This window comes from Bolinopsis microptera, chromosome 1 (assembly GCF_026151205.1).
Source record: "Bolinopsis microptera isolate Bmic1 chromosome 1, MBARI_Bmic_1.0, whole genome shotgun sequence".
NCBI classification, from domain to species: Eukaryota; Metazoa; Ctenophora; class Tentaculata; order Lobata; family Bolinopsidae; genus Bolinopsis; species Bolinopsis microptera.
Window position 1 is genome coordinate 11,115,177 of NC_087072.1, and position 27,939 is coordinate 11,143,115.

General features: G+C 37.8%; 5 protein-coding genes across 7 annotated transcripts in view; 2 read left to right on the forward strand and 3 right to left on the reverse strand.

Annotated features, from left to right (window-relative positions):
* The window catches only part of LOC134826149 (DNA topoisomerase I, mitochondrial-like), a 98,568-nt gene that overhangs the window by 41,622 nt on the left and 29,007 nt on the right, over window positions 1–27,939 (reverse strand). The gene's annotated exons all lie outside the window — the stretch shown is intronic.
* Window positions 244–2,789, forward strand: LOC134821732 (uncharacterized). Its single transcript, XM_063832475.1, has 3 exons — window positions 244–323; window positions 536–684; window positions 1,600–2,789. Exons 1-3 carry the CDS (start codon window positions 263–265, stop codon window positions 2,428–2,430), a joined length of 1,041 nt encoding a protein of 346 aa, XP_063688545.1. The 5' UTR covers window positions 244–262; the 3' UTR covers window positions 2,431–2,789.
* On the reverse strand, window positions 2,607–5,729 carry LOC134821739 (uncharacterized). The gene is made up of 4 exons (XM_063832486.1): window positions 5,434–5,729; window positions 5,149–5,225; window positions 4,768–4,984; window positions 2,607–3,293 (listed from the first exon to the last, which is right to left on the reverse strand). The coding sequence occupies exons 1-4, from the start codon at window positions 5,725–5,727 to the stop codon at window positions 3,018–3,020; spliced, it is 864 nt and encodes a 287-aa protein (XP_063688556.1). The 5' UTR covers window positions 5,728–5,729; the 3' UTR covers window positions 2,607–3,017.
* The window catches only part of LOC134826152 (DNA repair protein RAD52 homolog), a 33,965-nt gene continuing 13,827 nt past the window's right edge, over window positions 7,802–27,939 (reverse strand). Inside the window, exons 4-7 of one of the 2 annotated variants that reach the window (XM_063838448.1) lie at window positions 12,425–12,723; window positions 12,036–12,248; window positions 10,366–10,493; window positions 7,802–10,243 (exon numbers count right to left, since the gene is read on the reverse strand). In XM_063838448.1, coding sequence (XP_063694518.1) covers window positions 10,411–10,493; window positions 12,036–12,248; window positions 12,425–12,723 — 595 coding nt within the window. In that variant the 3' untranslated portion in view covers window positions 7,802–10,243; window positions 10,366–10,410. Of the gene's footprint in view, window positions 10,244–10,365; window positions 10,494–11,008; window positions 11,931–12,035; window positions 12,249–12,424; window positions 12,724–27,939 lie in introns of those variants that run through there. The other variant, XM_063838447.1, reaches the window with a different exon arrangement.
* LOC134826013 (G2/mitotic-specific cyclin-B-like) lies at window positions 14,025–17,509 on the forward strand. 2 transcript variants are annotated; one of them, XM_063838258.1, is made up of 9 exons: window positions 14,025–14,130; window positions 14,536–14,590; window positions 14,753–14,991; window positions 15,109–15,303; window positions 15,426–15,539; window positions 15,685–15,791; window positions 15,948–16,067; window positions 16,229–16,381; window positions 16,704–17,509. In XM_063838258.1, the coding sequence occupies exons 4-9, from the start codon at window positions 15,262–15,264 to the stop codon at window positions 16,777–16,779; spliced, it is 612 nt and encodes a 203-aa protein (XP_063694328.1). In that variant the 5' UTR covers window positions 14,025–14,130; window positions 14,536–14,590; window positions 14,753–14,991; window positions 15,109–15,261; the 3' UTR covers window positions 16,780–17,509. The 2 variants fall into 2 exon arrangements, with proteins under 2 accessions (XP_063694328.1, XP_063694327.1); XM_063838257.1 differs by lacking the exon at window positions 14,025–14,130 and adding an exon at window positions 14,251–14,304.

Sequence of the window (27,939 nt, forward strand, 5' to 3'; positions counted from 1 at the left end):
TGTTCTGAAATCGGACTAACTACTGCCGTGCTCGTTTCGATCCAAGACCCGACATTTGAGCTTGTTTAGATACACATTATTTAATCGTATAATTTCGTTATGTCACAAATTAGCTGAAATTTTCCACCTACCTTGTTTACATCAATCATGACTCAGGAATCAGGATGTCTTTTAGTGTGTTCATTGTTATTAACCAGTGTTACTGATAACTGAATTTATAAAATGTTTGATTTCTTAATTTATTACTTTAATAAGAAGGGACATGGATACTTCGGTGGAAGCAAGCGATGTCTCTCTATCTGATTTTTCTGAAAGCAGGAAAGGTTAGTTACCCGCATTCATGTTCTGCAAAATCGAACTTTAAACACCTTAAAGGCTTAAAGGAATAATATTAATATAATGTTCATATTGAGCGATTTTAGTACTAAGAGGTTAGATCTAAAAGACAAAGTAGCACTCAAACTGAATGATATATGTGTAAATAGTTCACTCCTTCGTTTGTTTGCATACTTTAAAGAACGTAACTATGTTTCAGGGACGAAAAAAAGAAAGCGGAAAATAGCACCCCTAAAATTTGAGGAGGATCCACTAGACGCTACATTTTACAGTCCTGACCGCCCCCGAGCAGTTCCTAATCCAATTGGTGCGCCGGCTGTTGAAGTTCTGGGACAAACTAACTCCTGGGTAATATAGTATAGTAAACTAGGCTCTCCTTCACTTCAAACACTGGGGGGGGGGGGGGGGGGGGGGCTCTCTCTTTCACTTTAAACTAGAGGGGGCTCTCATTCACTTTAAACTAGGGGGGGGGGGGGGGGGGGGGGGGGCTCTCCTACACTTTAAACTAGGGGGGAGGCCGGGGGCTCTCCTTCGCTTTAAACTAGGGGGGGGGGGGGGGGGGGGGGGGGGGCTCTCCTTCACTTTAAGGGGGCCGGGGGGGGGGGGGTCTTCATCAAAATTCTCTCGAAATTGACTTTATAGTTGTTTCTGATAGAGAGGAGTGATATCTATCAGCTGTTTTTGAATTTTGAGATAGGCCTTAGAACATTTTTTATTCGATTTTGAAAATCTTGGACCTGAAAAAATCGTCAAAAAACGAGGTCCAAGATTTTCAAAATCGAATAAAAAATGTTCTAAGGCCTATCTCAAAATTCTGGCCCGACAATCTCTTCTAAATGGTCCTTAGAACATATCCTGAAATTTTCAGGGTGATTGCTCAAACAATGTAGGAGAAGATAGATTTTAAGACTCGATTTTCAGGGCGCGCGATTCAAAATCAATATTTTTCCATGGGACCAAAAACAGCTGATAGATATCACTCCCCTCTATCGGAAACAACTATAAAGTCAATTTCGAGAGAATTTTGCTGAATACCCCCCCGGCCCCCTTAAACTGGGGGGGGGGGGGGGGGGGGGGGGGGGGGGGCTCTCCTTCACTTTAAACTAGGGGGGGGGGGGGGGGGGGCTCTCCTTCACTTTAAACTAGGCTCTGCTTTTAAGATGACGTCAGCATTTACCTAAGAATAATCTAATTATTACACCGTCACATGATTTTATCTTAGTATTCTTTACTTTTCCCGTCTTATCAACTGACTGATTTCAGATTTTACTAGACGAGTTTGGACGACCAAGTGCATCCCGACAGTTGCCTCGGAGACGGCCTCCATCATCACGTGGTCGTGATGACGTCATAACATGCAGCAGATCAGACTGCGCGCATCCCTTGCACGTGCATAGTAGAGTCGTGGCTAAGATACCCATCAATATCAGTGATAATGATTCAGACTTATTAATTTCCATTGATGATGATCAATCCAATATGGTTACTTTTCATACAAATTCGCCCTCTAGTTACTCGTTAATCGAGAGAAAAACTGAAATTTTAAACACTTCTACCTTGAAGGACTCAGATAGTGGCATTGGTAAAACTCAGAAAAGAGATTCCATTTCTGGGATGTCTCCAGATCATCAAGCAATCGAACTTTTGAATAACGCTACTGAGGATATGATAGGTTGTACAACTCCTGTCATCAAATCACCGGACCCAGATAAAATTATTCAGAACTTAGAAACAAGTTATTCATTAACCCCCATTTTAAATTCACCTTCATTTCAAAAGGTCGGCTTCTCTCAATGCAAACCCGGCAAGACTGTGAAAAGGACTCGACAAATAGAGGTCACGGAATCCTGTCCTGACCCGGTCTATGCGGAAAAGGAAAACCTGCGGAGACGTGTTGTTTTTGAGAGTCCCCGGACACCTATGAGGGTTGGATTAGTTAATAAACTCCCGGTGAATGCTATGGAAACGCCTGAAAATAAACCGGGAGAAATTCTCGTGGAGGACACTCCAGAACACTTAGTTGGCCTGAGGATGGTTACTCGTAGACTTCGGAGAGTTTTAAAACAAACTGTTCCTGATTCTTTGAACTTTTAGATTTTCAAAGATATATGTGTATTTTGCCTTGTTAAATTATTTTATGGAAATCTTAAGTTTTATTTACGGTTTTAGCTCTATCTATTACAGTGATGATACTCATATTACCTCAACAGTAATCATATATTTCGTAATTCATAATAAGTTCGCGGAGAAAAACTATTCCACTCCTTTTTGAATAAAAAATATTAAATCAATATTTTTGCTTAGACAAACTAAATATAATTCTGCTATTTTAAGACTATAACTAACTTGATGAAATGTACAAAAATAACTATTGATCGTATGAGACCATCCGGGAAATTATAATCTTATCAGAGATAGTTTTTGATCAACGTCTGATTTTCTGCTATGAATATAATATGTACGTCTTTTAAATATAAATATTTAAATTTAAAAACATAAATTGCAAGGCAGCTAAAACTATTAAGACTAAGTTAAACCAAATCATCGGTCTTAAAAAAAGGTCAACACTCTAAAACAAAATTGAAAATGAGCCATATTCATAAACCACTTCGCCTTCAAGAATTTAAGTGGTCCATGGAAGTCTGAGTATCGTATCTAGTCCTCTCCAGTGAGACAGAGATTCAGAAGCTGTGTTCTCTGACCATGATCCTCTGAACTCCATCTCCTTTGTGTGGTGACGTGTTGCTCTTCCCAAATCTGGTGGGAGTGGACAGGTTGCTAACTTTGTGGTTGACAGTGGAGGGACTCGGTGAGGGGGTCACTCTGTTCGGACTGCCTCCTTTAAAACTATCCTTGTGTTTGACAATGTAGCAGTTGATGACCAGGATTATGAAGAGAAGCAGCGCTGCGGCTATGCTCCCAACTATTATTTGCAGAGTACTCCGATCCTCCACTAGCTGAAAATGAGATGGTTAAAAGGTTTGCTACTGTGTCGAGACTCTAGACTGTGTCTGATAGATTTCTGATTGTGTATCGTGTGCCACGACTGACATGAAGACAGTAATAGTGTAAGTTTCAATGCTAGGAAAACAAAAGTGGGTGGCTTAAGTACCCACTGAGTTTAAAAATACCTTGGACTCTCTTAATGTGGGATTACCTAAATATGGCCAGGAGGTCTCTGATCAGTTGTATAGTTTCCTCAACAGCAAGAAACAGCTCGCCAAAACTGGATGCTATTTCGTTCAAAAAGCGAGCAAACTCATCAAAGAGCATGACTAGCAGGCCCAAACTGAGTTCAGTACTACATAAGTATAAGTGGAATTGGCAGGTGCACTCTCTCTCCGTCCTAGATTCGAGTCCACTTGTTGGTCATGTGATCAACCAGGAGTGCTAGATGTAATAATGATTGTGTCTTGTATAATATGCTGTAATTATACAGGTTGCTCAATGCTCTGCTTCTCTTTGGTACCGCATATTGTAAGTACATGATCGTCACAGTTCATAACTGTTATACATCATTACCGGTGTATTTATTATGTAGCAATTGCCATTTTACACGAATCTGGCTTCATTGGACTTATGCCAACAACTAAATTTGATAAAAGTAGGGGTGAATAATTAAGATCTGCAATTGTGGGGACATGGCTATGTGGATTTAATAAGCGACCCTATTTCCAGACAAATAAGTGAGCCTGCAGCAGGAACCCGTCTAACCCTAAAGTGGTGTCAAGACTCAAGAGACTTAAATAATTATTACCTATTTAATTCGCGTTTTTGACACCACTTGGGGGTCCAAATTTTGGGCTCTAAAACTCCTATTTCTTGGCCAATTTTTTATTTTTTCATGCTGATTTGAAGGCCATTAAAGCATTTGACCCAGTCAAAAAAGTTTCAGTTGTATATCTTTTACGGTTTTTGCGGAAAGTCGTGTTAAAGTTGATGCCGTGGTGTCAGTAAAATGGCACGGATAAATAAATATATATATATATCGTCTCGCTTTATATATAGTAAGATGTCGCAATTTATGGCGTGACTCCTATTAATAATCTGGTCTCGCGAAATTATTGAATCATTATATATGAACTGCACTAGTGCACTGGAGTACATACTGAATTGGTTGGCACGATATCTCTCCCTCACCCTACATGATTTTCCGGTCCGTAATCATGTAGGGATAGCCCTTGGAAACCTCTCTCTAAATTAAAAGTGATCCCGTTACTTTGCTAGTAGAAATCTCTTCAAATCCGGCAGAAAGATAACTAATTTTCCTTGTAATTCAGATTGTCATTTAGAACTCAGGGTGGCCCACGATTAATCGTATACGTGCGGTAAATGTATCGTTATGTTCCCCCGAATATCAGTAAAGATGCAGCTGTTCCAAAAACTAACTGCGGGGTAATGTGCACCCTTAATAAACTTCTCACAACTGACCTTGTAAACAGCAGTAAGACAGCCCGTGTTGTGAACCTCGTTCTCTCCACTGTAGCAGGTATCTGGGAGTGTTGCAGAGTGTAGTTTAGAGTAGTCAGCTGGAGCAACACAACCGCAGCACTCTAGTTTGGTCTGCACTCGGTTGAAGAAGTCCGTGTAGACAGGGTCTGACTCGCTTAGCAGGGCCATACACTCGTAGTGCAGAATGTCTATTAAACTAGGGGGTGGAAATGTGGGTTAGGAATACGAGTATCGCACTTTGTGTGGCCAATTTAGTGCTAAAACTCAACTTTTTATTGAACTGAGACACAATTTATATTATGGTGTTTTAATTAGAGATTTGAGTTAATTTTAAGCCAGATCTGTTATTTCGTTACTTACTTCTGCTTGTTAATGAAGGTGAATAGAGCCACCCCAAACTGCAGTAGGAGCAACAGAATGACTGTGTAACAGTAAGCCTGGGAAACGTTAATGTTAAAAACTTAAAAATAAGTTAACCTGTTTTATTTAATTGCAGATGTGATCAAGCAGAATTAAAGTTTTTACTTTATGATAATAAATTGGTTGATAGTAACTTGTCATGATAAGTTACGAAGTTTTAAGTTGATAAGTTATTTGTTTCAAAGTTGTAATTGTAAAATTTAATTAAACTGTGAATTACTGAACCTGAAGCAGTTGTCTCCGTTTTGAACAAATCCCAAGCACACTGACGAGCGAACAAAGCGTAACCACCGCCCCAAACAGCACCAACAATATCCTCAAATCAAAGAAAACTTCTCTCAACACATCCAGATAAGGATAGGATATTTTATTGTTGAAGTAAAGGTAGATACCTCCAGCTGATAGAGTTAGTCCGAGGAGCAGGAACAGGAGGGACCAGACTAGGATTATAGCTGCCAGCATCTTTCCTGAACTCTGTCTGGGGGGCCTCAGATACATGGACCCTTGGTTCTTGTACATGGCTGCAAGCACAGTGTCTGGGTTAAATTATGTAATACTGTACTGTAGGTTTGTAGTCATGTGCTGTCTCAGTCTGACTAATAGTGCTCCAATATTTCAATAACCATTATCATAATCAATAGCATAATACTGTGCGTTTAATCTGTAAAAGAGTCCAGCTGTTCAATAATGGTGATTAATTGATATGACACGTTTACAGTAATGAAATGAAATAAATAAAGATTAATCATACTCTATAGATAAATTATATTCATGAAGTAGAAGACGACAAAGGCTTCAAATAAAATCCATTCTAGGTAGCACGATCACAAGTCTGTTTTTAATCAATGGTTATATGATTATTGAACGCATGGGACAAGGACAATTATACAATAACCACTGAATTTATGCACATCCTTTGTACCCTAATTTAATAAACAGTACCCTGGAGGCCTGGATTAAAAATATTATGCCTGAGGATCTGGCTAAATCTAGCATTAACGGATCCAACGGCAGCTTCAGATTATTAAGATTAAATCATTATTGAGGCAGTGATTTAATGATTTTGGATTCAATATTATCGATATACAGACCGAAGTGAAGACTCATAATTTAAAGTAAATCCTGAATATTTAGCGCCAGGATTACGAGCTTTAGATTGTCCTCATAATGAAGTGCCAGAATTCAATCTTGATTGACTAGTTCATTATTAAGTGTAAATCAACTTAAGCATGACACGATCAAAAATACTAATTGTTCTAAGCCATGGCAAACAAAGAATCAACTGACTAATTGAGAATTTGCGAGTTTCACTCCAGAGCATCGCAATCTCAATGCCTCTCCATTTTGCAACATTTCCCATATCAAAGATTACAGTTATCAGCGACTGAGCCCAGAAGGCGAAGGAAAGTGGTCAAATTCAATTTTGCTTCGCTTTTTCTATCTTACCTGGGGACCCCAGGCTATTATGTTCATAAATAAAGATTCGGCGGAATAAAGATTCGGCGGAATGACAGGCTGAGCGCCGCCCAGTAATTTCTATCATACCATACCTTATGATCGTACCTCATACCTTATTCAAGTTACTTCAATGTTTACAAATGTTACTACAACAGTTACAATTCTGAATACTAAAAAGCGGAATGAAGTTATACATAAAACATAAAACTGGGGAGAAACTGGAAACAATTATTAAGATAATTTCTCATTCAAATGGTTTAATTCGAGGGTTATTATTACATCTTATAGTTATGGCTCCTGGTTACTCCCACACGTAAACTGCAATCACGCAGGCCCTATTAAGTTGTTTCGTGGGCAATACCCGATTAATATTCGGACCCCAACTAACATTTGCATTGTTAGTCTGAACAAGTATTTCAGACTCGAATACCAGACGTAGCTTGACTATAAGTTATAAACCTACAAATTCCCTCAACTCGTGATTCATGAGACCACGGTGGATGGAGTACGCTCCGGCTGGAGGTCGGACAATGACCACAGTACTCGTTTACAAAGCTCCAGGTCCATGGGCAAAGGGACGGAGGTGAAGATATAATTAGGAGAAAGATGGTTAACTCGCGTTTCCCATCAGTATCACCATGTTAAGTGCCACCTGCGAGTGCAATGAGAGCATAAACCTTCACACAAATATGCGGATGCCTAATGCCTATGATGAATAACCCTAGGCCGTACCTACGAATAAAACTATAATTCGAATCACATTACCATTAGCACTACGGCAAAGAATCGCCGAATTCTACATTCATTAAACATTAAAGTGATAATTTTGAATAAACCAAATCTAAAATAGGATAGTTGTAGAGTTGTAGTTAATTTAAAGCGGCAAAAATCATACTTAGAGCAAACTCGACTATAAATGTTAGCATCAACCCTCAGAACCTAGAAACTAAAATTTACGACGTTAAAAACATTTGGGACCTTTGAGTTTGAGGAATCTTAAAATTAACAACACCTGAAGTTGGACGAATGAGCGGGGCTGGTGACGAACCTTCAGACGTTCCTAATTGATTATTCCGTTACAGAGAGCCTTCGAGGTCGAATCAGATTACATAATATGAAATAAAACAGGGTAATTGGGTGAAATGGTATTATTAATTTCATTAAATGAATACAGTACGAATAAAAAACTGCCGTAAAAATAAAAACTTCAATAACAGTAAAAACTATAATTATAAAAAGTAATATTAAAATGAATATTCAGATTTCAACAAACCTAGGAAAATATTTTTTTATAAAGGCCTACAATAAAAAAGGCCTTTCCAATTCCATGATTCGATTAAGCAAGTAAACGGGTTAAATAATCGGTATTCTTATCCAATTAAGATGTTTTCTTATTTTATATACCAACAATTAAAACTTTACAACCTTTATCTGATTTATAATATAAAGTCACCGATAAACTTAATCTAATTTTGTGGTAACAAATGAACGAAATTTTAACACTCAATTTTAACAAAACATTGTTGGTTCTTTCAAGTTTTACTAAAAGTAAAAACCGATGAATTTCAACGAAACATCTTGGAGAAAGCTATAAATCCCACATCAAAGCCATATAAAATACGACAAGAAACCGAATACTGAAGGAAAATTACAATATCCAAATTCTTGATGCAATAAAAAGTTAAGAATTATCACGTTGTATGATCACAGAGAAATAAACAATTATCAACCTAGACAGAAACATGTCCGGGCAAAAGGCCCGGTGAGCAGACAAAGTTGATGTAAAGTTGAACTAGGGTGAAACTCGAACGCTTAGATAAGGTGTCTTTATCGCCAGATGTCCAAATCGAATTGCTCAACGACACGGGAGTTTCTGGTTACTGCTGACTTATTTCCGGACATAAAACGTTTGACGCTATCAGTTATGACCCGGAATAGAAGGTGAAGAACAGGTGGCCAAACCCTACAATACTTAATAACATTGCCGGCCACGAGAAATGGGCGTGGTTTTTAAAAATCTGAAAAGTTTGAACATGATACGATAAACAACACTGCATTAGCTAACCACATACAAGTTTTACACCTTGTTACAAAATATTTTGAAAGGTGCAGACTGCAGTCGTTTGTACCCTCAAACATTCAAAATTAGATTAAAATTTGTGCCAGTCTTCATGGCACTATATAAACTATAAGTCTTTGATCACAAAACAAAATAAATCAACAGTCGTCGAAGTTATTATGAATAAAAATTTAAAAATGGCAGGGGCGTCTTAAAAAACTGTTATAAAATTTCTATGGGCTGGCTTTTTTTGCACTAAGAGTAAACCGTTTCGTCCAGAACAATCCACATAACCAGTCTTCCTATTAGCCCTTTCAATTTCAAATGTTTAGCCTCGTCGATTGACCACAAAGCTTAATGTTCTCATTTCTAAACAATATTAGTGGAGATCGTTCAGAAATCAAGTGGCTTCTCCACGAGTTAAGCCTCGTTTATCGTCAATGCAGATTGCAGAAATGCAGAGCTCCCGCCTCGCAAGGCCCCTGTCAAATCGAGCTCGGGAGTAAAAATCGGAACTCCACATTTTCGGACAGTGAGCTTTTTGTCCTCTGGAGGACTGTCGCCGCGATTGTAATGACTTTGAGAACTGAATCTTTGGGAGCTCTCTAGTGATCACATGCCACCGTTAGATTCTGGGGAAAGAGGTTGTCAGGGTGATGTGACCTGAAGTATCGCTGATTATGGCGGCCGAGATTTATGATGATTGTATTGAGTTGTGAAATAACGGAGGTGCGAAAATTAGGTCGCGAGACACCGATTAAGTGAATATGATTAAGGTTAGACAACTCATACGAGAATTAAATAAGTGCCTGGGCTAATGAAATAATTTGATGACGCAGTGATTTTAATTCCGACTGTCGAGGTACAAGGAAGCTGCGTAGCTTCGATCAACTCAACATTCCAATCTAGAATATTTACTTTCCTCCGCGTTAAATTTAAAAATTACTTAAATCAATCAAATAATGAGACGGAAGATCGGGGGAAGAGAAGGTGAGATTTAGTTGGTTTACTTACTAATAAGTATAACGGGTTCTTACTGGTCAGGATCAGGAGTCAGAGTATGAAGTAGGTTAACAGGACTTTGCCACAAACACACTCCTCTCCGGAGACATGTTCACTCCTCCCCGGAGACATGTTCACTCCTCCCGGAGACATGTTCACTCCTCCCCGGAGACATGTTCACTCCTCCCCGGAGACATGTTCACTCCTCCCCGGAGACATGTTCACTCCTCCCTGGAGACATGTTCACTCCTCCCTGGAGACATGTTCACTCCTTCCCGGAGACATGTTCACTCCTCTCCGGAGACATGTTCACTCCTCCCCGGAGACATGTTCACTCCTCCCCGGAGACATGTTCACTCCTTCCCGGAGACATGTTCACTCCTTCCCGGAGACATGTTCACTCCTTCCCGGAGACATGTTCACTCCTTCCCGGAGACATGTTCACTCCTTCCCGGAGACATGTTCACTCAGGACAAGCTTAAACTTCTTTTCTGTTTCTGACATGGTCGGTATTCTCTGTGGAATGGGTTGAACATTTTTGAGTAACAGGAATGATTTATAATGCATCATATTTATCGCTAAGCTTGAAAAATTATGCAATCTATAATTTCAGCCACAATCTTATATAGCTTAAAAACCTTGAATCTCTTTGGATAGCAAACCGAAACAATTTTTGCTCTGCTTCAATCATTTTTCGCTGACGAATGACGATGGGAATTCCTCGACCGAAGTGCGAAGGCAAACAGGGATTTAGACTTTCTTTTATCTGAAACAGTTTTAACACAATCAGTTCACATTGCCCCAAACAAATTATTGACTTTTTTAGCTCTTATATTTCAAAGTAAAGGCACAGAGTCGTTAGTCCTTCAAGCGTATCACGAGATGTTAAACTTTAGCAGGTTCTGAAAAGTTTCCATGCGTGCAAATAACACTTACAATCTGATTGCGAGGTAACTCGGTAATCTGCCCCAGGTGGTTCTGCCCGAGGTGTGCCCGAGATGTGCCCAGGTTCTTTTCCCAAGGTTTCCCAATTACCAGAATTTTGCCCGAGATGTGCCCGAGATGTGCCCCAGGTGTGCCCCAGGTGGTTCTGCCCAAGGTGTGCTTTGTGCCCCAGATGTACCCGAGTTTGTGCCCCAGGTGTGCCCGAGGTGTGCCCCAGATGTGCATCGGCAGATTACCGAGTTACCGATTGCGAATGCTTATAGCCGAGTTTATAATATGTATGTATACATAAACTATAACAACTTAGCGGTATGATGAGAATTGAGAAACATAAATACGTGCTGAGATTAATCATGTTTATAAATCATCTTAGAGTAATACTAATAACGGCAGGTAAAATCTTTTTATTTTTTTGAATTAATATAATATTTTAAACATCAGTACAACTACACAACAGATACAATAATATACGGGATGAATTGAACCCAAGAATTTAAAAAATGGAAATTGAAGAGAAAACGACATTAAAAAGCCAAAATACGTATAAGTCAATCAATATCAACTCTAATATTATTAAAAACTATCAAATTATAAAAATGTTAATAGACATTCGTCATTCATTCTTATGAAATACTTTAAATCTGTAGTGAATCTAGTGCTAAGATGAGAAGTACGGACTAGTCGTACTTTTCAATTCGAAAAACTTGAAGTTTCAAAATATTGCGTCCAATATTCCATATTACGAAAAAGTTCAAGTCTTGATCACCTATATCAATATTATATGGTTTCATGGCCTAATTCATGGGACAGGAGGAGTACCTATGAAGCAAATTAAATATTCTGAAACAGAAACCGCAATCCTAGAATCTGCTCCCTCTGAGCAAATATGTGGGATCTCCAGTGGTCTGGACAGTCTAAGAAAACTCCATGCCCTATACATTCTACCCAGTCATCTTAGGAGGATCTTTTAATTGTTCCCGTGATTGTCAACTTGAGTCATCAAGATTCTAGTGTAATTTAATCTGAAGATTAACCATCTATCAGTATCCTCCAATCTAAGTGTCCGTGTCAGACGTGAGTCCAGGAATGTTAACTCTCCTTCGTTTAGACTCGTTAAGTCGGGGAGATGTTCTGATAGGAGTACCACTCCTTGTTGTACTGGTACTACCAGGGTCTCGGGTACCACTTCCACTCTCACTGGATCTTCGGAGAGTCGCTTCGTCCAGATTTGAGAGCACATCGTCCCAAAGGACACTGTCTGTGATGGGATAGTTTTAAAAAAGACAATTCCGAATGAAGATATTTCAATACATTTCGGGAAAAATAATTTATGAAAATACTATTTATTTTAGGAGTTACTGACCTTCCATTTGACTGAAATCTGCAAATGAATCTTGAGAAAGAATATTAGAAAGTTCTTCTTTATCAAACTGATTCACTGAGCTCGTATCCCTTTTATCTCCATTATTTGTTTCAACTCGAGACGATGGTTTTCCTGAAGAACTGGAAGCAGTGACTCCAGTTTTTATCTCCCTTTCAGCATTACCACCAAGCCGCAAAGGAGTGGACGTATTATCTGTAATGAATACACATGAATTAAATTCTTTAAAACGTTTTAAAACTAAGTTTCGGTTTTTTCAAATATTTCTACGTATCACAGACATGCCCTGAAACAACAACGGAAAAAGGTGAAAAAGATGCCTTGAGAGTTCAGAAAACTATTAATCGTAACATTAGATAAGGACAACTTACTAACAACACTTCCACCAGAGCTGGCTGCATTGTCCGCTAACAAACCACTCACGGGTTTCTCCACTGAGATCAGACTCACAGACTGTCTTCTCGAGTTAGGTAACACTGCCATGTTAGTGTCAGCTACAGAGATGCTGGCATAGTTCTCGGGTGGTTTCTTGGCGGTTTTGGAGAGATACCTCATGTAGTCTTTATCGTTCAAACAGTTCCCCATTAAGTTTCCAAAACTCTTCATCGCTCGTTTTAGCCCGTCTGTGATTGACTCTTTTCTCGCCTTCTCCACTGCTTGGGATTTCGATCTGGGAGAAATAGATAACTGTGTTAACTTTTAGTGCAGGTTCGGTTTTCTTCTCGGTTCGCTTGCACGGCTCCAAATTTACAATTAAAATGTATACGAACATTGAACCGCGCTAGCGAACCGAACCTGTACAAATATTTATGCAGGTTCGGTTTTCTCTAAGAACACCCTGCGTTAAACGGGAATTTATAACGCAATAATGCTCTCTCACTCTGAGGGCCGCGCATGATAACACCCGAACGTAGTGAGGGGGTTTGCGCGGCCTGATAGAGTGAGAGAGTATTATCAGTTATAATGCCCGACTGTTCCGATTGGAAGGGTGTAATGTGATACGTGCGCATGATACAATATAGTGTCTAATATATAGAACGCCAGTGTTATTTGTTTTGAAACTAATTAACTGTGGAGCCGGAAACGTATTACGAGAAATGAAAGTGGTCTCTCGCTGTTCCTATACCTGTTTTGATAATGCTCCCTGAGAAAAATTTAGCGTTATCACTTTTCACCCTCATGACACATTATCACATTATATAACGTCCCTGAGGGCATTATAACGCAATAATGCTCTCGCGCTCTGAGGGCCGCGCATGATAACACCCGAACGTAGTGAGGGGGTTTGCGTGGCCTGATAGAGTGAGAGAGTATTATCAGTTATAATGCCCGACTGTCCGATTGGAAGGGGTGTAATGTGATACGTGCGCATGATACAATATAGTGTCTAATATATACAACGCCAGTGTTATTTGTTTTGAAACTAATTAACTGTGGAGCCGGAAACGTATTACGAGAAATGAAAGTGGCCTCTCGCTGTTCCTATACCTGTTTTGATAATGCTCCCTGAGAAAAATTTAGCGTTATCACTTTTCTCCCTCATGACACATTATCACATATAACGTCCCTGAGGGCATTATAAGCAGCTAGTTGTCTTACCAAGGCAGTATATGGCTTTGAGCACAGCTGCTATCAGTATTCAGGTAACATGTTGTGTAACGGTACTTGTCTAATGTGTGGAATAGCTACAGTAAATTTGAATACTGATAATAATAATATATACCAAGAATTACTAAGATTTACAAATAATGACTGATAAGCATTTTATCTTCTCAAATTTAACAATTGAAAGATCAATTTGTAGCATTTTTGTCCATTACAGTTTGTTTTAACAGTAACACTTTTAATGGTTGTCTCAAATCTAAGACTAATAGCTACAGATAAGTAAATTTTAATACTGATAATAGAATTACTAAGAGTTATTGATGATGACTCCTGGAAATTTGCGATAAGCGCGTTGAAAGATCAATTGTAGCATTTTTTTCCTATTACAGTTTGTTTTAACAGTATGAGTAACATTTTCAATGGTTGTCTCAAATCCGTGACTAAACGATTTTCGTCCGTATTGATGTTAATGGTATACAATTTTTACTGAGTTTTCGAAGTTCCGAATGGTGAATCCGAATTTAGCTTAGTGTAGTGTATCAGTAATGATTCAGTATGTGTGTTTGTCTAATATATCCGAATTCAACTTTATGGAGGAAGCGAAATGGACGGTTCAAGCCCCATCTTTTATTGTATCATGAAAACGGTCTTTTATTTTCAAAGCAGGACTTAGGCATACCGCTAGTTTTTGACTTTTGTAGTACAAAGTGAATTCAGAGATTTAGGCATGATCCAAACGCATTCATATTGAAATTGGCTTTTACTTTGGATGATGTTGTCTGGAAGGCCTCGTTTGTAATGCCCCTCTAATTAGGAAACACTGAGTAGTATGATACATGTGAAGTGGGAGAATTTTTTAACATAAGATATTTTACAGTGACAAGATGGCAGATACTCTTGATACAAAGCGAGCTTTCCGGGTCTTCGGTGAGGTAAAAACCAATATTATCGAAATACGCTTAGTATAAATTTTCACAAATTATGCTCAATTTTTCTCTCAGTGTCAAAGTTACAAACCCTGAAAACGTAGTTCAAAAAAGTGTTCAAATTTCAACCATAGAAAATATCGTAAGATTAAAAGCGTTTCCCTCCAGCGGAAAACCCACCAAAACAAGAGGCAAACTCAGAAAGTGAATAGTTTGGTAGATGGCAAGCCTCACACAGACCAAGCCAAACCACGTGACAAGGTCAAAGAGGATACCGAAGCGATGGAGTGGGAAGCAACAGAACCAGACTTCGACGACAATGATGATCCTGATATGTGTGGGGAGTATTGCAAGGTGATCTTCAAGAACGAGTGTTTAAAGGAACATAAGTGGGTTATGGCTGCAAGGTAATTATGTGTGAGTTTTAACTCACAATTGAGGTTTACAGTGAGATTATTGATGACAAGAATATTTCAGTTTGCTCACAGAAATATCAAATGTAGCCTAACAAGTCCATATGCCAGGTTGTCAGATAATAAAATATCCAAGCTAAGAGTTGGTTGTGTGGACTGGCTAACAGAAGTGTGTTTCACTTGGAAACTAGCAACAGACACCCTCTTTACTGCTGTTCTCTATCTAGACAAGGCTCTCAGGAGTGTGAATATTCTCTGGATGACATGCAGCCTCTTGCTGGAACCTGCCTATTTCTCGCTGCCAAGGTTTGCGTACATTCTATTTCTGCCAAGGTTTGCGGAGATTCCGTCAATCAAGATGTCAGTAAAATCAATGTTTGATGTTAACAGATTGATTATTGTATAAACTGATCAGTAAATCCCCGCAGATGGAGGAAGTCCTATCAATACCGATACACGATATCATAGAAATTGTACCCGGAACATCGGTAAACACCATAAAAGCTTATGAAAAAAAGATACTTGAGGCTCTTGATTATGAAGTAAGTTGATTGATGTCAAAAACGAAATTTAATTTGGTTTTATTCCGCAAAAGATAGCTAACTTCGACTTTTCTTCATCTCACTCCTTTAGTCCTTCACTCTCAGCAATATTCCTGATTCAATGCTCAACACCTATCCCCCGCAGATGGTGACCCCTCATCTGATGTTGTTCCTCCGAAGGTACAACAGTGTCAGTGGAACTGATATGGAGACACACAACATATCCAAATATCTCGCCACCCTGGTGGTAAGGTAAGGTTGTTTAGTGTACCGGAGAAACGGATCAACTTATGGTTCTCTGTTTGAAAACATCTCATGTATGTTGTGACTAATTTTAAAGTATACAACATTGCTAACTAGCAATTATCGGTATAAAGGTATAAGCTAGATAACTTTACCCAACTACAGGTTTCAAGGGTTCTGTTCAGGGCCTCAGAGCGTTTTGGCTGCAGCAATCTGTTTTATGGCCAGAAGAATCACGGGTTGCTCAGAAGCTGAGGCTTGGTCGAAAAGACAAACCACTTACTCGTGAGTATTCTCAGTTAAGTTTCACAAACGATAAAAATACAATTTATACTAGGCCGTTTGACGTTTCGTATTAACTTTTTTATCTTGGTCGTTTAATAAATAGACCAAAATTAAAGTGCTCGATGATTTTGATCACTAACCGACTGCTAACATCCACCCAGCGGATACACGCCGGCTGAGATCCAGATGGCGGTGTGTTTTGTAAGTCATGCTCTCTCCAACGCAAACAGGCGGGCAGATGAACAACTCAAAGGCTCAGACAAGGTCATAACCGCTTACAAGCTCTTCAATCAACGCAAATTCCACTTCATCTGGTGAGATATACCATACATTTCCATTGGTCTTTAACGCTAATTAAATGTGATTTTGGCAGTATCCAAGATAGCCAGACCTAGTCTGCGGACTGTTCTGATCACCGTGGGACCCCTAATGATAGGGGCCCTTTAAGTCTGCCTTCCGGAGCACGGACTAAGTCGGGCTTCTTGGATACTGCCTTTAATTATTTAAGTGGGCTACTGAAAGTTTAAAACAAAAACTTGAACCTGGCAATATCCTGATTTTTAAACTTGAATGTACCGTAATAAACATTGAGTGATGTCAATATGTAATGTTCTTGTCAATTTGACTATTTTTCAGTGCTATGCCGTGTTTTCGCCAGAAATTTGTCGAGAAGTATGGTCTACAGAACGTCATCTCGCTAGAAAGCTGCTAAGACTGATTCTAGTAGTGCATTTTGTTAGGTCGGATTACTACAAGTTCGGATTACTACAAGTTCGGACTACTGAAAATCATGTCGTATAGGACTGTTGTCTCTTGAATCAAGGGACGACTATTTAGAGAACTATTTAGAGAACTATTTAGAGAACTATTTAGAGAACTTACAGTTTCTCATACTTTTTATCGTGAAGATAGCAACAAAATTATTTAAGTGAAATCAACTGCCACCATATGACTGACATAGTAGTTGATCATTGGAATTGATACGGACAACTGACGAGAAAAATGTGATTAGTTTATTACTAATTAGGTGTTTACTGTTTAAATATATTTTTATTTATATTTATTCATATAGATTAGTATATTCATATTATCAACTAGGTGCCCCTTGGATTTTGATCCATATGATTTCTTTTATGTGTTAATTGGGATTATCAGTGTTATAAATTATTTATTAATGTATTTATTTACTTTTTATTTGATTTTAAATAAATCACAAATTATACCGTGATCCGTGTTTATGTTAAAGTTATATGTATTTAAATGAAATACATCGTTGATATGATATGAAATTCGATGACATTATACGTTCATTTAATTTAAATGATTATCTATAACTAAACGTACAAATTTGTAGATGTTAAGGACAGCGTGGAAATAAATAAAGTAATAAAGTTTCGCTGTTATTTTGTATGCTTGATTAATTTGACAACTTATCTTTTTGATATTATAGTTTAAATTGTGTCCAGTTAACACTGTTCAGTGTTCATGAAATAAAAAGCTCAATCTATCAAATTTACCCAATCTATTCCTCGAAATGAAACTTGGAGTAAAATAATCAAAAAATCTTAATTTTTACTTCATTCCAACGACACAGCCATACAGATACATATATCGTCTCACTTTATATCTAGTAAGATATATTTAGTAACATAAGCCAGTTTACTGACACCACGGTATCAATTTTAACACGACTTTCCGCGAAAACCGAGAGATTGTCAACAATAAAGACAAAGTGACATCTAACTTAAATTATCTTAATAATACCTGCTCAGCTAAGTCAGTATATTCGTTTGATTTTAAGAAACTTTACACCAACCTTCCCCATGATAAACTTATTGAGAAGTTATCATCTTTGATTAAATTATGTTTTGAGGAAAAGAAACTTGATTTTTATCAAAATCAACGACCAGTTTCGGGCAAGATGGTCGGGAGTTAATAAGACTAAGTGGTCTTTTACATGTAGTGACCTGATAGATATGTTTAAATTCTTAATGGATAATATTTATGTTAAGTTTCGAGGTGTGATCTACAGACAGGTAATTGGTATCCCAATGGGATGTGATTGTGCCTCTCAGGTCGCTGACCTATTTCTATACTGGTACGAGCATGATTACATTACATTGCAAGTTAAAAACAAGAACCCTGTGGTTCACACTTTGAAACATGCTAGTCGATATATTGATGATTTAACTACCCCTAATATCAGTCATAAGACTGTCGATATAATTTGCAAGGATATTTACCCAGTAGAGTTGAAGATTGTAGTCACAAACTCTAGCATTTTATCTACGACTTTTCTTGATTTAGACATTTATATTACGAACAGTCGTTTCTACACTAAATTATATGACAAGCGACGTGATTTCAGTTTTAAAGTCGTCACTTTTCCTAACCTTAAATCCAACGTACCTGTGAAACCTTCATATGGAATATTTGTAGGTGAACTATATAGGATATGCAAATCCTCCTCAGTAGTGAATGAATTTATTCATGATGTTAAATTATTAATCGATAAACTGATCACCCAGAATTTTGAACGGAAAATCTTACATAGACATCTTAAATTATTTATTAACAGTCAACCAGCGTGCATCTTTAAACACTGGCACAATTTCACAGTAAATGACTTCATGTAATTATATTGTGTGTGAGGCCAAACCTTGTAATTCCTTATGCATGTTACCTCGTCCGTGATCTATTCACTTCCCCCTTTGATCGTTTTGGAACAGTTTTATATCACGTTAACGATTCTTTGGCAGTTTATTATTTAGCTTTCTAGCAGTATATATTTTGTTTTCTATATTCTTTCAGACTTTTACTTAAGTCTAGTTATACATTACTTTATCATATTTTATCGAACTAAGGTGTAGTATTGCCAGATCCCAGTTCATTTTGTAACGGAGTTTTATATTAACAGGAAACGATGTAACAGAGTCGATATATTTTAATGTTGCCATGGGGTGGCAAGTCCCCATACATCGTGGTCCGGTAGTTTCATTGCGTCTTAATATACCATCGAAACCATTTTGGCTGGGTCGAATTAATTATGGTCTTTAGACCAGTATGAAGAAATTTAAAATTTGCCAAGGAATAAGAACTTTAGGTCCCGAAATTTAGACCCCCAAGTGATATGACGTCAAACTCATAAAATAAATACACATTGTTCTCTCTTGACACCGTGTTAAGTTAAGAAGGGTTCCTGTTAGTAGTGTTAAAACTGCAAACCCAGCATTCAACAACAAAAAGACATTATTTCTTGACATTCGTCTAAATATTTTTTTTATCAAGACACTTATTTTACTTCGGTGTATTCCAACAGCCACATTGTTACACAAGTGCAACCAGCCAATTACAGGAAGCCGAAGGATTTATTTGGCCAGTGACGGTTAAGGTAGTGTGTACCATACTTTCTTCGCCCGAGACTTTGCTGCAATGTGCAGTGTGCAGCTCCTCATTTAACCCTCACACCCAATTTCTCGAGTATTCGGCTGAGTAGACCGGGGGGCTGCATAGACCACTCAGGATCCTTAGCTGAACGTCAACGACGCTCACCCCACGACCAGGCAGACAGTGGGAGACGAACTCGAAACCTCACGATTTGCAAAGATGGCGTTCTAACCAACTGCGCTACCTGGCCGTATATCAATTATGATATACATGATTCGTTTTTGGACAAAAATTTCATCCAATCTGTCAAATTTGTGTTCAGAAATTTTCATATTTGAAAATGGGACAGAAATTGTAAAATACGAATTTTCGTTTTGTTCAGCTTTCTGCTGTAAGCTTTCTCAGAACGAAATCAAACTTCCAACACAGTCAAAACTGTAAAATTGCGGTCCTAAACATTTCATCTTCAAAAACTGAAAATGGGACAGACTATGGGACAATATGATTTTGCAATTTTCGTCGGAATTTTGACTTCCGGAGGACAGGAGCAAGAATCTGATAGTGTTTGGGCTGAGTGAAAAGGATGAAAAAAACAGCTTCCAGCTCTGGTAACCGCAGTATTGGAGGAGATCGGGGAGAAACCTCATTTCGAAGCGACAATTAAAGTCGTACCTCGATTTGGATTCATACCATCATCAAACTATCAATTAACTGACTATGTACTTAGTATTACTCAATCTTAGTTTATCATTATTTCATAAAGTCGATATTGATTAAGTAAATCTCAACGAGCTACTGATTAAAACTGGGGAAGTTATAGGAGTAGCTACGTCAATAGTGGGCAGAAAGATGGTTTCATGATTTGTGCAAATGCTCTCCAACTAGTGACGTCACAACCTTATTAAACGAAGCCCTATTTAAAAGTCCGACCGTAGATATGCAACGAAGCAATATATTAATACATCATGATTAAAGCGAGGAAAAGAGGTGGTACACCATTTTAGATATGACGCTGCACAGAACCATTTTAAAGATCTATAAGCGTATGCGAAATAATCTAAATCCCAGGAAGTTTAACCTAGCGACACAAGCTAATTATAACGCCTACTCGCTATTTAAAGGAGAGGGTGCGGATCATTCCCACGAGAGGGAGAGCGTGAGTTGCTGAATTCAAAAGTGGTTTATATGAAGCTTTGAAGGGGTAATGATTGCTGTGACGCACGTAGAACCCTTTATAGAATCAGTTATATAGGCATGCCTAAGTCGTTTAATCTCGTATATGCTCCCCAGTAGTGTTCGATTTCGTGACCTTTTTTAGTAAAAATTTGCTTCTTCGTTTTTTGTGTAATTTGTTCTATTTCAAGTATATTTGTTATAATATTAATCTACTAAATGTGTAATTCAATGGCATGGGCAGGGGTTACCAAAAAGTTATAATGAGTGTTTCACATTTTTCAAGTTACCATAGTGACTAAAATATTATTATATCTTTGCCTTTTGATCGGTTTATGATACATATTATGTGAATTCATTTTCTGTGATGTGTTTAAGATGAACAAGATCTTAGACCAAAGTAGAGGAAACCTGTTCTTCATGAAATAAAAGGATGTCAATCTAAAAATGTAAAACCCGAGGCTTAATTGGGGTTCAAAGAGGGTCTTGGAACAACTTCTCACATTGTGAAAGCTTATCCTGTTTCCATATCTGTTTGGTTTCATAGTCCACAGATCATATTTACCAGTAAAAACTATCTTCGTCCCTGAACACTGTCTCTTTTATCGTGACCCAGCGCCATCTTTATCTTTTTAAAGCTTTGTCCATTTATATTTGGCTTGAGCATGAGGATTTTAGTTGTTGGTTCCTAATTTAATCTTTCAATATAACTTATTATAAGACAAAACAATTGTTGAATCAGGAAACAAAAGGGTTGTATAATAACAAACACGTTTAAGCAGTATTTCTGATCCATCTACTTGTAAATTGATATACGTTTTTTTGCAAATTTGTGCACTCAGCTAAGAAGGCATATTTTTAAAGATTTGGAGATTACCGTCCACGATGATGAAAGGGTAGACTTTAGAATTGGTGGGATATAGCCCTGAACTGAGTATTTAAAAAGACAACATAAGGGTACAGTAAATAAGGGGCGAAAAGTTGGTGTTTGAATATAAGACCGTCGATCAGATGTAAACCTTAACGAGGACCCGACATGAGCTTTAAGATTTTTCGTTTAATCTATTCTTGACCTAGTATCAAAATCAAACCATAATTCTCTTGATTATAAACTATGCTCCATACGCATAGAGTATTAAATTACTCGAAACTGCGTAGAAGCAGTTAAGAGGTGTAATGATATTAATGGTTCATCTAATGGATTCCATAAGGATCTAATCAAATGATGCGTTTTGTGACTGGAGGCCGCCCACACAAGCAATTAAACAGTTAAGCATAAACGATCTGCAAGTTGCGTAAAACCTCCTTATAAAGGGTATAAGTAGCAATTGCAGAGGCAAGGGAGTAAATGGTGACCCACATCCATAATAGGTAACAAAAACAATGGTCAATCTGTATCAGCTTCCTTAAATAAACGCGGGTCCACTAATACAAGGAGCCATTTCCAGTTTTCATTCTCAGCTTTGTTTTGACTTTTCAGTGGAAACTATTTCGGTGAGTTACTCAACACTTCATTTCATTTTCATATACAATGCAGCCGGTCAAGTTTAAGGGAGTTGCCATTTGACAACTGCACCATCATAATATAGGTTAAGCTCGTACGTCACGAATTTAACTCTGCTGCTGCTCATGCTGCTATACCCTCTTTATAATCATATCTACATTGACCGGAAATTTGAAACTTACAGAAGCGCAACAGAATATTATGTCATTTTTGTTCAACGATATACATCTTCAATATCAGTCTGAGTACTGAATAAAAATATAACCGAACGAATTTATGGTGATTTTGAGAAAAGAAATAACCTCGCGGATATCCATAAATTAATAAAATTATCCCAAGTTCGCTCCTTTTGAGGCCAAATCGGTGAATAGAATTTGACATTCGCGGTCTTTGGAGTAAAGAATGAAATGAAATGAAATGAAATGAGGTATTTATATCCCGCTCATATGATTAACCAACAACACAAGGAAGAGGTTAACCATGTCAGAGCGGCTGACTGTGAGTAATGTGAGCAAATGTGTAAAATGAACAAAAGTATAACTCAAAAGGGCTTAAGACAAAATTAAAACATCTTTTATTGTAAACACCACACTAAACTAAAAAGAAACAGAAACCATACAATACGTGTAGGTATTATAAATGATAATACAGTGACATGATCAACAAAAAAGAGAGACAGATCCTAGAAAGGTAGAGATCAGGACATAAAATGGAGTGCAGTAAAAAATAAAAGCCAATGTGTCTTGCAAAGTGAAGACAAATGGGAAGAAAAAACATCAAAACTGATTATATAAATGGTTCTTTAACATTCGCTTGAAGCAGTTGGTATCAGTAATACATCTCAACATTATTGGAAGAGAGTTCCATGCAATCGGTGCATGGCTTGAGAAACGTCTGTCATCAACTTTGGACCTTTTATTCTTTGGTACCTTTAACATGAGATGGTCACCAGATCTTTTCGACCTGGTCATGGTGTTTGAAAGTTCTGTATCCACTACAGCCACATCTAGTAATGCTTTTAGGTAATCAGGCGCAGTACCGTGAACTGATTTGTGGGTTAAAAGACAGACCTTAAAGAAGATTCGTTGGTCTATAGGGAGTATGTGGGCCTTCTTATAGAAGGGAACCAAGTCCGTGGTTCTGTCTTCTATGTTATAGATGAAACGAACTGCCCCATTAAGGGTGGATCTAAGTTTGTTTAGTCTGGTCTTGGGTAGATTCATGTATAGAGAATTACAGTAATCTAACTTAGATATAACCAGTTGTTTCACCAACATCAATTTAATGCCTTCATCTAGGTAACGACCAATAGTTGTTAGGTTCATCATTGTCCAGCTACATTTCCTTTTGACATTATTGATCTGTCTTTCCATATTTAAAGTTTCATCAAATTTGACACCCAGACTCTTCCAGCTGTCTCCTTTGCACTCCGTAGGTAGAATTTCAGTGCTTCCAAATTGCAGTCTGACACTGAGTTCACACTTTTTTAGAATATGGCTCTTTCCTAACACCAATAGTTCTGTCTTACTTTCATTCAGTTTCATGTAATTCTTCACCATCCATGCTTTTATCTCTGCGAGACATTTGTTTGTTCTGTCTTGGACATCAGTGAACTGTACCACACGGTTTGGTTGAAATGAGATGTACAGTTGAGAATCATCTGCATAGAGCTGTATATCAAGACCATATTTGGCCGCAATTTTCTGGAGAGCTTTGATATAGAGGATGAAAAGAATAGGCCCCAAGAGTGATCCCTGGGGAACTCCAAACAAAAGCTCCACGAAAGAAGAAAGAGTATCATCAATCTTGACACAGAAATGTCTTTTCTCAAGGTAGGACTTTATTCATTGCAGCGCACTTCCAGTAATTCCATAGTCTTTCATAAGCTTTTCCAATAAGACTGTGTGGTCAATGGTATCAAATGCTGCACTTAAGTCAAGAAGTACAACTATGACAACATTCCCAGCTTCAATTTCTTTGTTAAGATCATCACACATTCTTACAAGTAATGTTTCACAGCTGTGATTAGGGCGGTATCCAGATTGGACTTCTGAGTAAAGGCTATGATTCGTAAGATGGACATTGAGCTGGTTTAGTACAATTCTCTCTAGGATCTTAGAGAAGGCAGAGAGGTTAGAGACTGGTCGATAGTTACTGAGAATATCAACATCAGCATTTTCCTTTTTCAAAGTCGGCTTAATGACAGCTTTCTTCATATCCGAGGGAAAGACTCCAGTCTTCAAGGATGAGTTCAATACGTGGAGTAAAAAAGGCGTTAGTTCATCAACACAGTTTTTTAAGAGAAATGCTGGGATCGGATCCAAGCAGCAGAACTTGTTGGACATCTTTGATACCTTGTTGGACATCTTTGATACCAATTAAATATGTAATTTCAATATTGAGCCATTTTTTACACTAGGATAAAATAATTCTTGCCAGACTACATAAAGTTATGTCTTAAAAAAGCTTGATGAATCGTATGGTTGCCACTCTTCAACTTATGTTGTGACCCTTTTAAGATACTGCAGATACGTGATTTTGGCACTTAATCATTGATTTCGTCACCAATCAGTAATCTCATCGGGAGCTATTCGCTAGCGAGCAACAATGAGACTCATTAGGCGGTAACGAGCATGTTGGTGGATGACAATCTGATCACTTTGAGTGAATACTGATAGTGACGTTCCTTAAAACCGAAACAATTTGCGTTATAGCGCTTCGGTTGCTGTCCTATTAAAGCAGTCTCCAACCAATCAAGGCATTGATTGTGTGAAGATATTACTGATTAAGTGCTGGATCACATATCTGCAAAATCTTAAAAGGGTCATAACTCGATTAAATTGTGAACAACCAACTTAAAATTTGGGGAAAGCACTTCAATTATCAAGCCAAATGTGTCTAGAAACTTTGAAGTTCCTAGCTGAAAGCGTTCTCACTTTATGGTGACAATAGTGAAAAAGAGGGAGTGGCGTGCCACATCCACTGTAATTAATTAAATTTAAGATTACATTTCTAAGAAGAATTACGTGGGTTATTAAAGGGTTGCGTGTGGGCAGTTACTTTTGGGCCACCCTGTAGGTTCATGGGCAAAGGGGTGTCCGTACTAAGTTAGTGGTACATTAACTTTGAACACACGTTTTGGTAACCCGTGTTCTGTCTATTACTATGAGACTCTAACCCCACCTGCAGCTACGAACTTGTAGTTATTTTGTGAATATTCTGTTTAAAAGCTGTAAATTACAGTCATGTCATCAATGATGGAGTTTTATAACACAACCTCGGAACATTTTTTAACTGGGATGTAAGTATTATCGATTAATTTAAACTTTTCTACATAAAGCTAAATGTTACTATCGTTACAAACATTAGACATTAAAGGAAAAAAATCTACACTGATAAATATTAAAAAACGGTATCACCGGAATCAAAATGTGTCGTTTTTCTGAGGACAGCGGGGGTGATCTCAAAAACATTTTGGAAATTGTTTTGGTGAAAAGTGTTCATTTAACAGTAGATATATGTAAATATTAAAGGATTGTTGGTAGATCAAGGATAATGGAGCAGTTTTTATGTTTCATTTACACACTATTATACTTCCATTTACCAAATAATATCTCTGCTGTTCATCCAAAGCAGTCTTCTAATAAATATTATTTTGCAGGTTCCTGTCCGTTCTTGCGCTCTGCATTTTACACAAAGTAATGTACTGTGGTTATTACAATTCCTGTAAGCTTGGAAACCAGGCTCCTTTTCCACACCTTGAACACCGACAAATAGCTCAAGTGTTTAACTACTCTGCTTACGACTCAAATAGCTACTGCAAAAAAGAGGTTTTTGATTTATTATATCTTTTTATTGTGGTATTAAAATTTGACTTTGATTTCCCATTCATGTAAAATCCAGATGTGGTTCTTAAATCTTAATATCCTTAATCTGTTAATGACATAGTTCATAATCTTTCAGATGACATCCGAGGTAAACTACTACAAGAGCAGCTGCCAGGAGATGTATTCAGCACCGAGCGTTAGTACTGATCGGAATGAGCACTACGATTACATCAATGATGGGAACACTGATGTCAAGAGAAGTCTGATTCCGAGCAAGGATATGATCCGATCACCAATAAGAAAGAAGCCAAATATCCAGATCCAAAAGAAAGACTACGTTGTTCCTCAAGGATACGTTTTAAGCCCCGACCCAGTGGCTAAAAGCTGTCAATACGAAAAGAAAGAGAGCCCCTCCAGTAGTCCTGCACCTCAGAAAGAACCTCTTACTCTGGCTGACTGTAAGACAACATTTCTTTAATTTCTTAACCATATTTTGGGACGTTATAAACTTTCGACGTGTGTTCAACCAAATTAAGCAAATATTTTGAATATATCTAACATGATCTCCAATTGAGTGATTCACTTTCACTTTCAGTGCTATTGTCGGGTGAGATCCCTTTCTCCCCAATAGAAAGACCTAATACTGAAGCTGCCAGGATATTCTACAGTGCTCCCAATACACCACCTATACTTCCAATTGGTAAGATCATACGTGACAAAATGGGTGACAAAATTCATTTATGAACACATGTCAATCTTAATGACGACATATTGATGTACCTGTGCAGAATGTTAAAATGTTTAAAAAGATTGCAGATTCATCCATATTCCATTGATGAAGTTTTGAAGATCATTATCCCTCTCAACCCCCAGATCCACAAAGTTGGAGTGTAGCAGAAGTGATGTTTTGGCTAAGATGGTGCTCCAGGAAATACGAGATTCAGAACATTGATCCGCATATGTTCGGGTTTAATGGAAAAGCAGTGTGTCTTCTGACCAAGGCTATGTTTAGATACCGAGTACCAACAGGGAAAGGAGCTCTCATTCTCTACATGGTTAGTATTTTAGATATATTTCTGAATTTCATTGAAGTATGGAGGGAAAGAAAGAGGTGTGGCAGAGACAGAATGGAATATTTTACTTACATTTTCAAAGACACATTTATTCAAGAAAAATGATCAATAACCAACGTTTGCTACAGGAGATCAAGAACAGAAAGAAACATGCTAAAGTTCAAAAAGAGGCGAACGAGCTGAGGCATCGCAGAAGAGAGGAGGAATTTAAACGAGAACAGGGACGACAGAATTCGACTGGATTAAATGTAATGTGACGTCATGTAATATTTGATATTTATATCATGGCACTTTGATGAGATATTTGATAGAATCATATGAACCTTCAGTGATTGCTAGACAGCGTGGAGATTAATAAAGTAATATAGTTTTACTGTTATTCTGTATGCTTAATTAATTTGACAACTTATCTTTTTGATATCATAGTTTAAATTGTATCCAGTAAACACTCTCCATCAAATTAAAAGCTCAATCTACCCAATTTACCAAATCTATTCCTCGAAATGAAACTTGAAGTAAAATAATCAAATGATTTAAAATTTACTTCATTCCATCGACACAGCCATACATATTGATATACATATATCGTCTCGCTTTACATTTAAATTGAATAACTCCTAAAGTGCTGGGATTGACGAAATCTCTGATGAGCAGTTTAAGTACGGGACAAGTGGTCTTGTGGATAGGTTGGAGATATTGTTCTCTAAAGTTTGGAATTCAGAAACAGTGCCTGACGACTGGTTGAAAGGCATCGTGATAATTGTCCCGAAGAGGGGTGATACCTCCCACTGCTCCAATAATAGGGGGATCACTCTTAGATCTACAGCATCTAAACTGTATCAAATCATCATATTACAACGTATTTTGAGCCCGTTTTTTGACGTATTTAAAAGCAATATGGGGAATGG

Bases quoted from the DNA above. Each gene is read 5' to 3' on its own strand.
- LOC134821732 (XM_063832475.1), top strand. From the start codon at position 263: ATGGATACTTCGGTGGAAGCAAGCGATGTCTCTCTATCTGATTTTTCT. The intron at 324-535 runs GTTAGTTACCCG...ACTATGTTTCAG, and splicing joins TTTTTCTGAAAGCAGGAAAG to GGACGAAAAAAAGAAAGCGG. The intron at 685-1,599 runs GTAATATAGTAT...GACTGATTTCAG, and splicing joins TGGGACAAACTAACTCCTGG to ATTTTACTAGACGAGTTTGG.
- LOC134826013 (XM_063838258.1), top strand. From the start codon at position 15,262: ATGCAGCCTCTTGCTGGAACCTGCCTATTTCTCGCTGCCAAG. The intron at 15,304-15,425 runs GTTTGCGTACAT...AAATCCCCGCAG, and splicing joins GCCTATTTCTCGCTGCCAAG to ATGGAGGAAGTCCTATCAAT. The intron at 16,068-16,228 runs GTGAGTATTCTC...ACATCCACCCAG, and splicing joins AAAAGACAAACCACTTACTC to CGGATACACGCCGGCTGAGA.
- LOC134821739 (XM_063832486.1), bottom strand. From the start codon at position 5,727: ATGTACAAGAACCAAGGGTCCATGTATCTGAGGCCCCCCAGACAGAGT. The intron at 5,226-5,433 runs GTTCAGTAATTC...AACGTTTCCCAG, and splicing joins AACGGAGACAACTGCTTCAG to GCTTACTGTTACACAGTCAT. The intron at 4,985-5,148 runs GTAAGTAACGAA...TCCACCCCCTAG, and splicing joins ACCTTCATTAACAAGCAGAA to TTTAATAGACATTCTGCACT.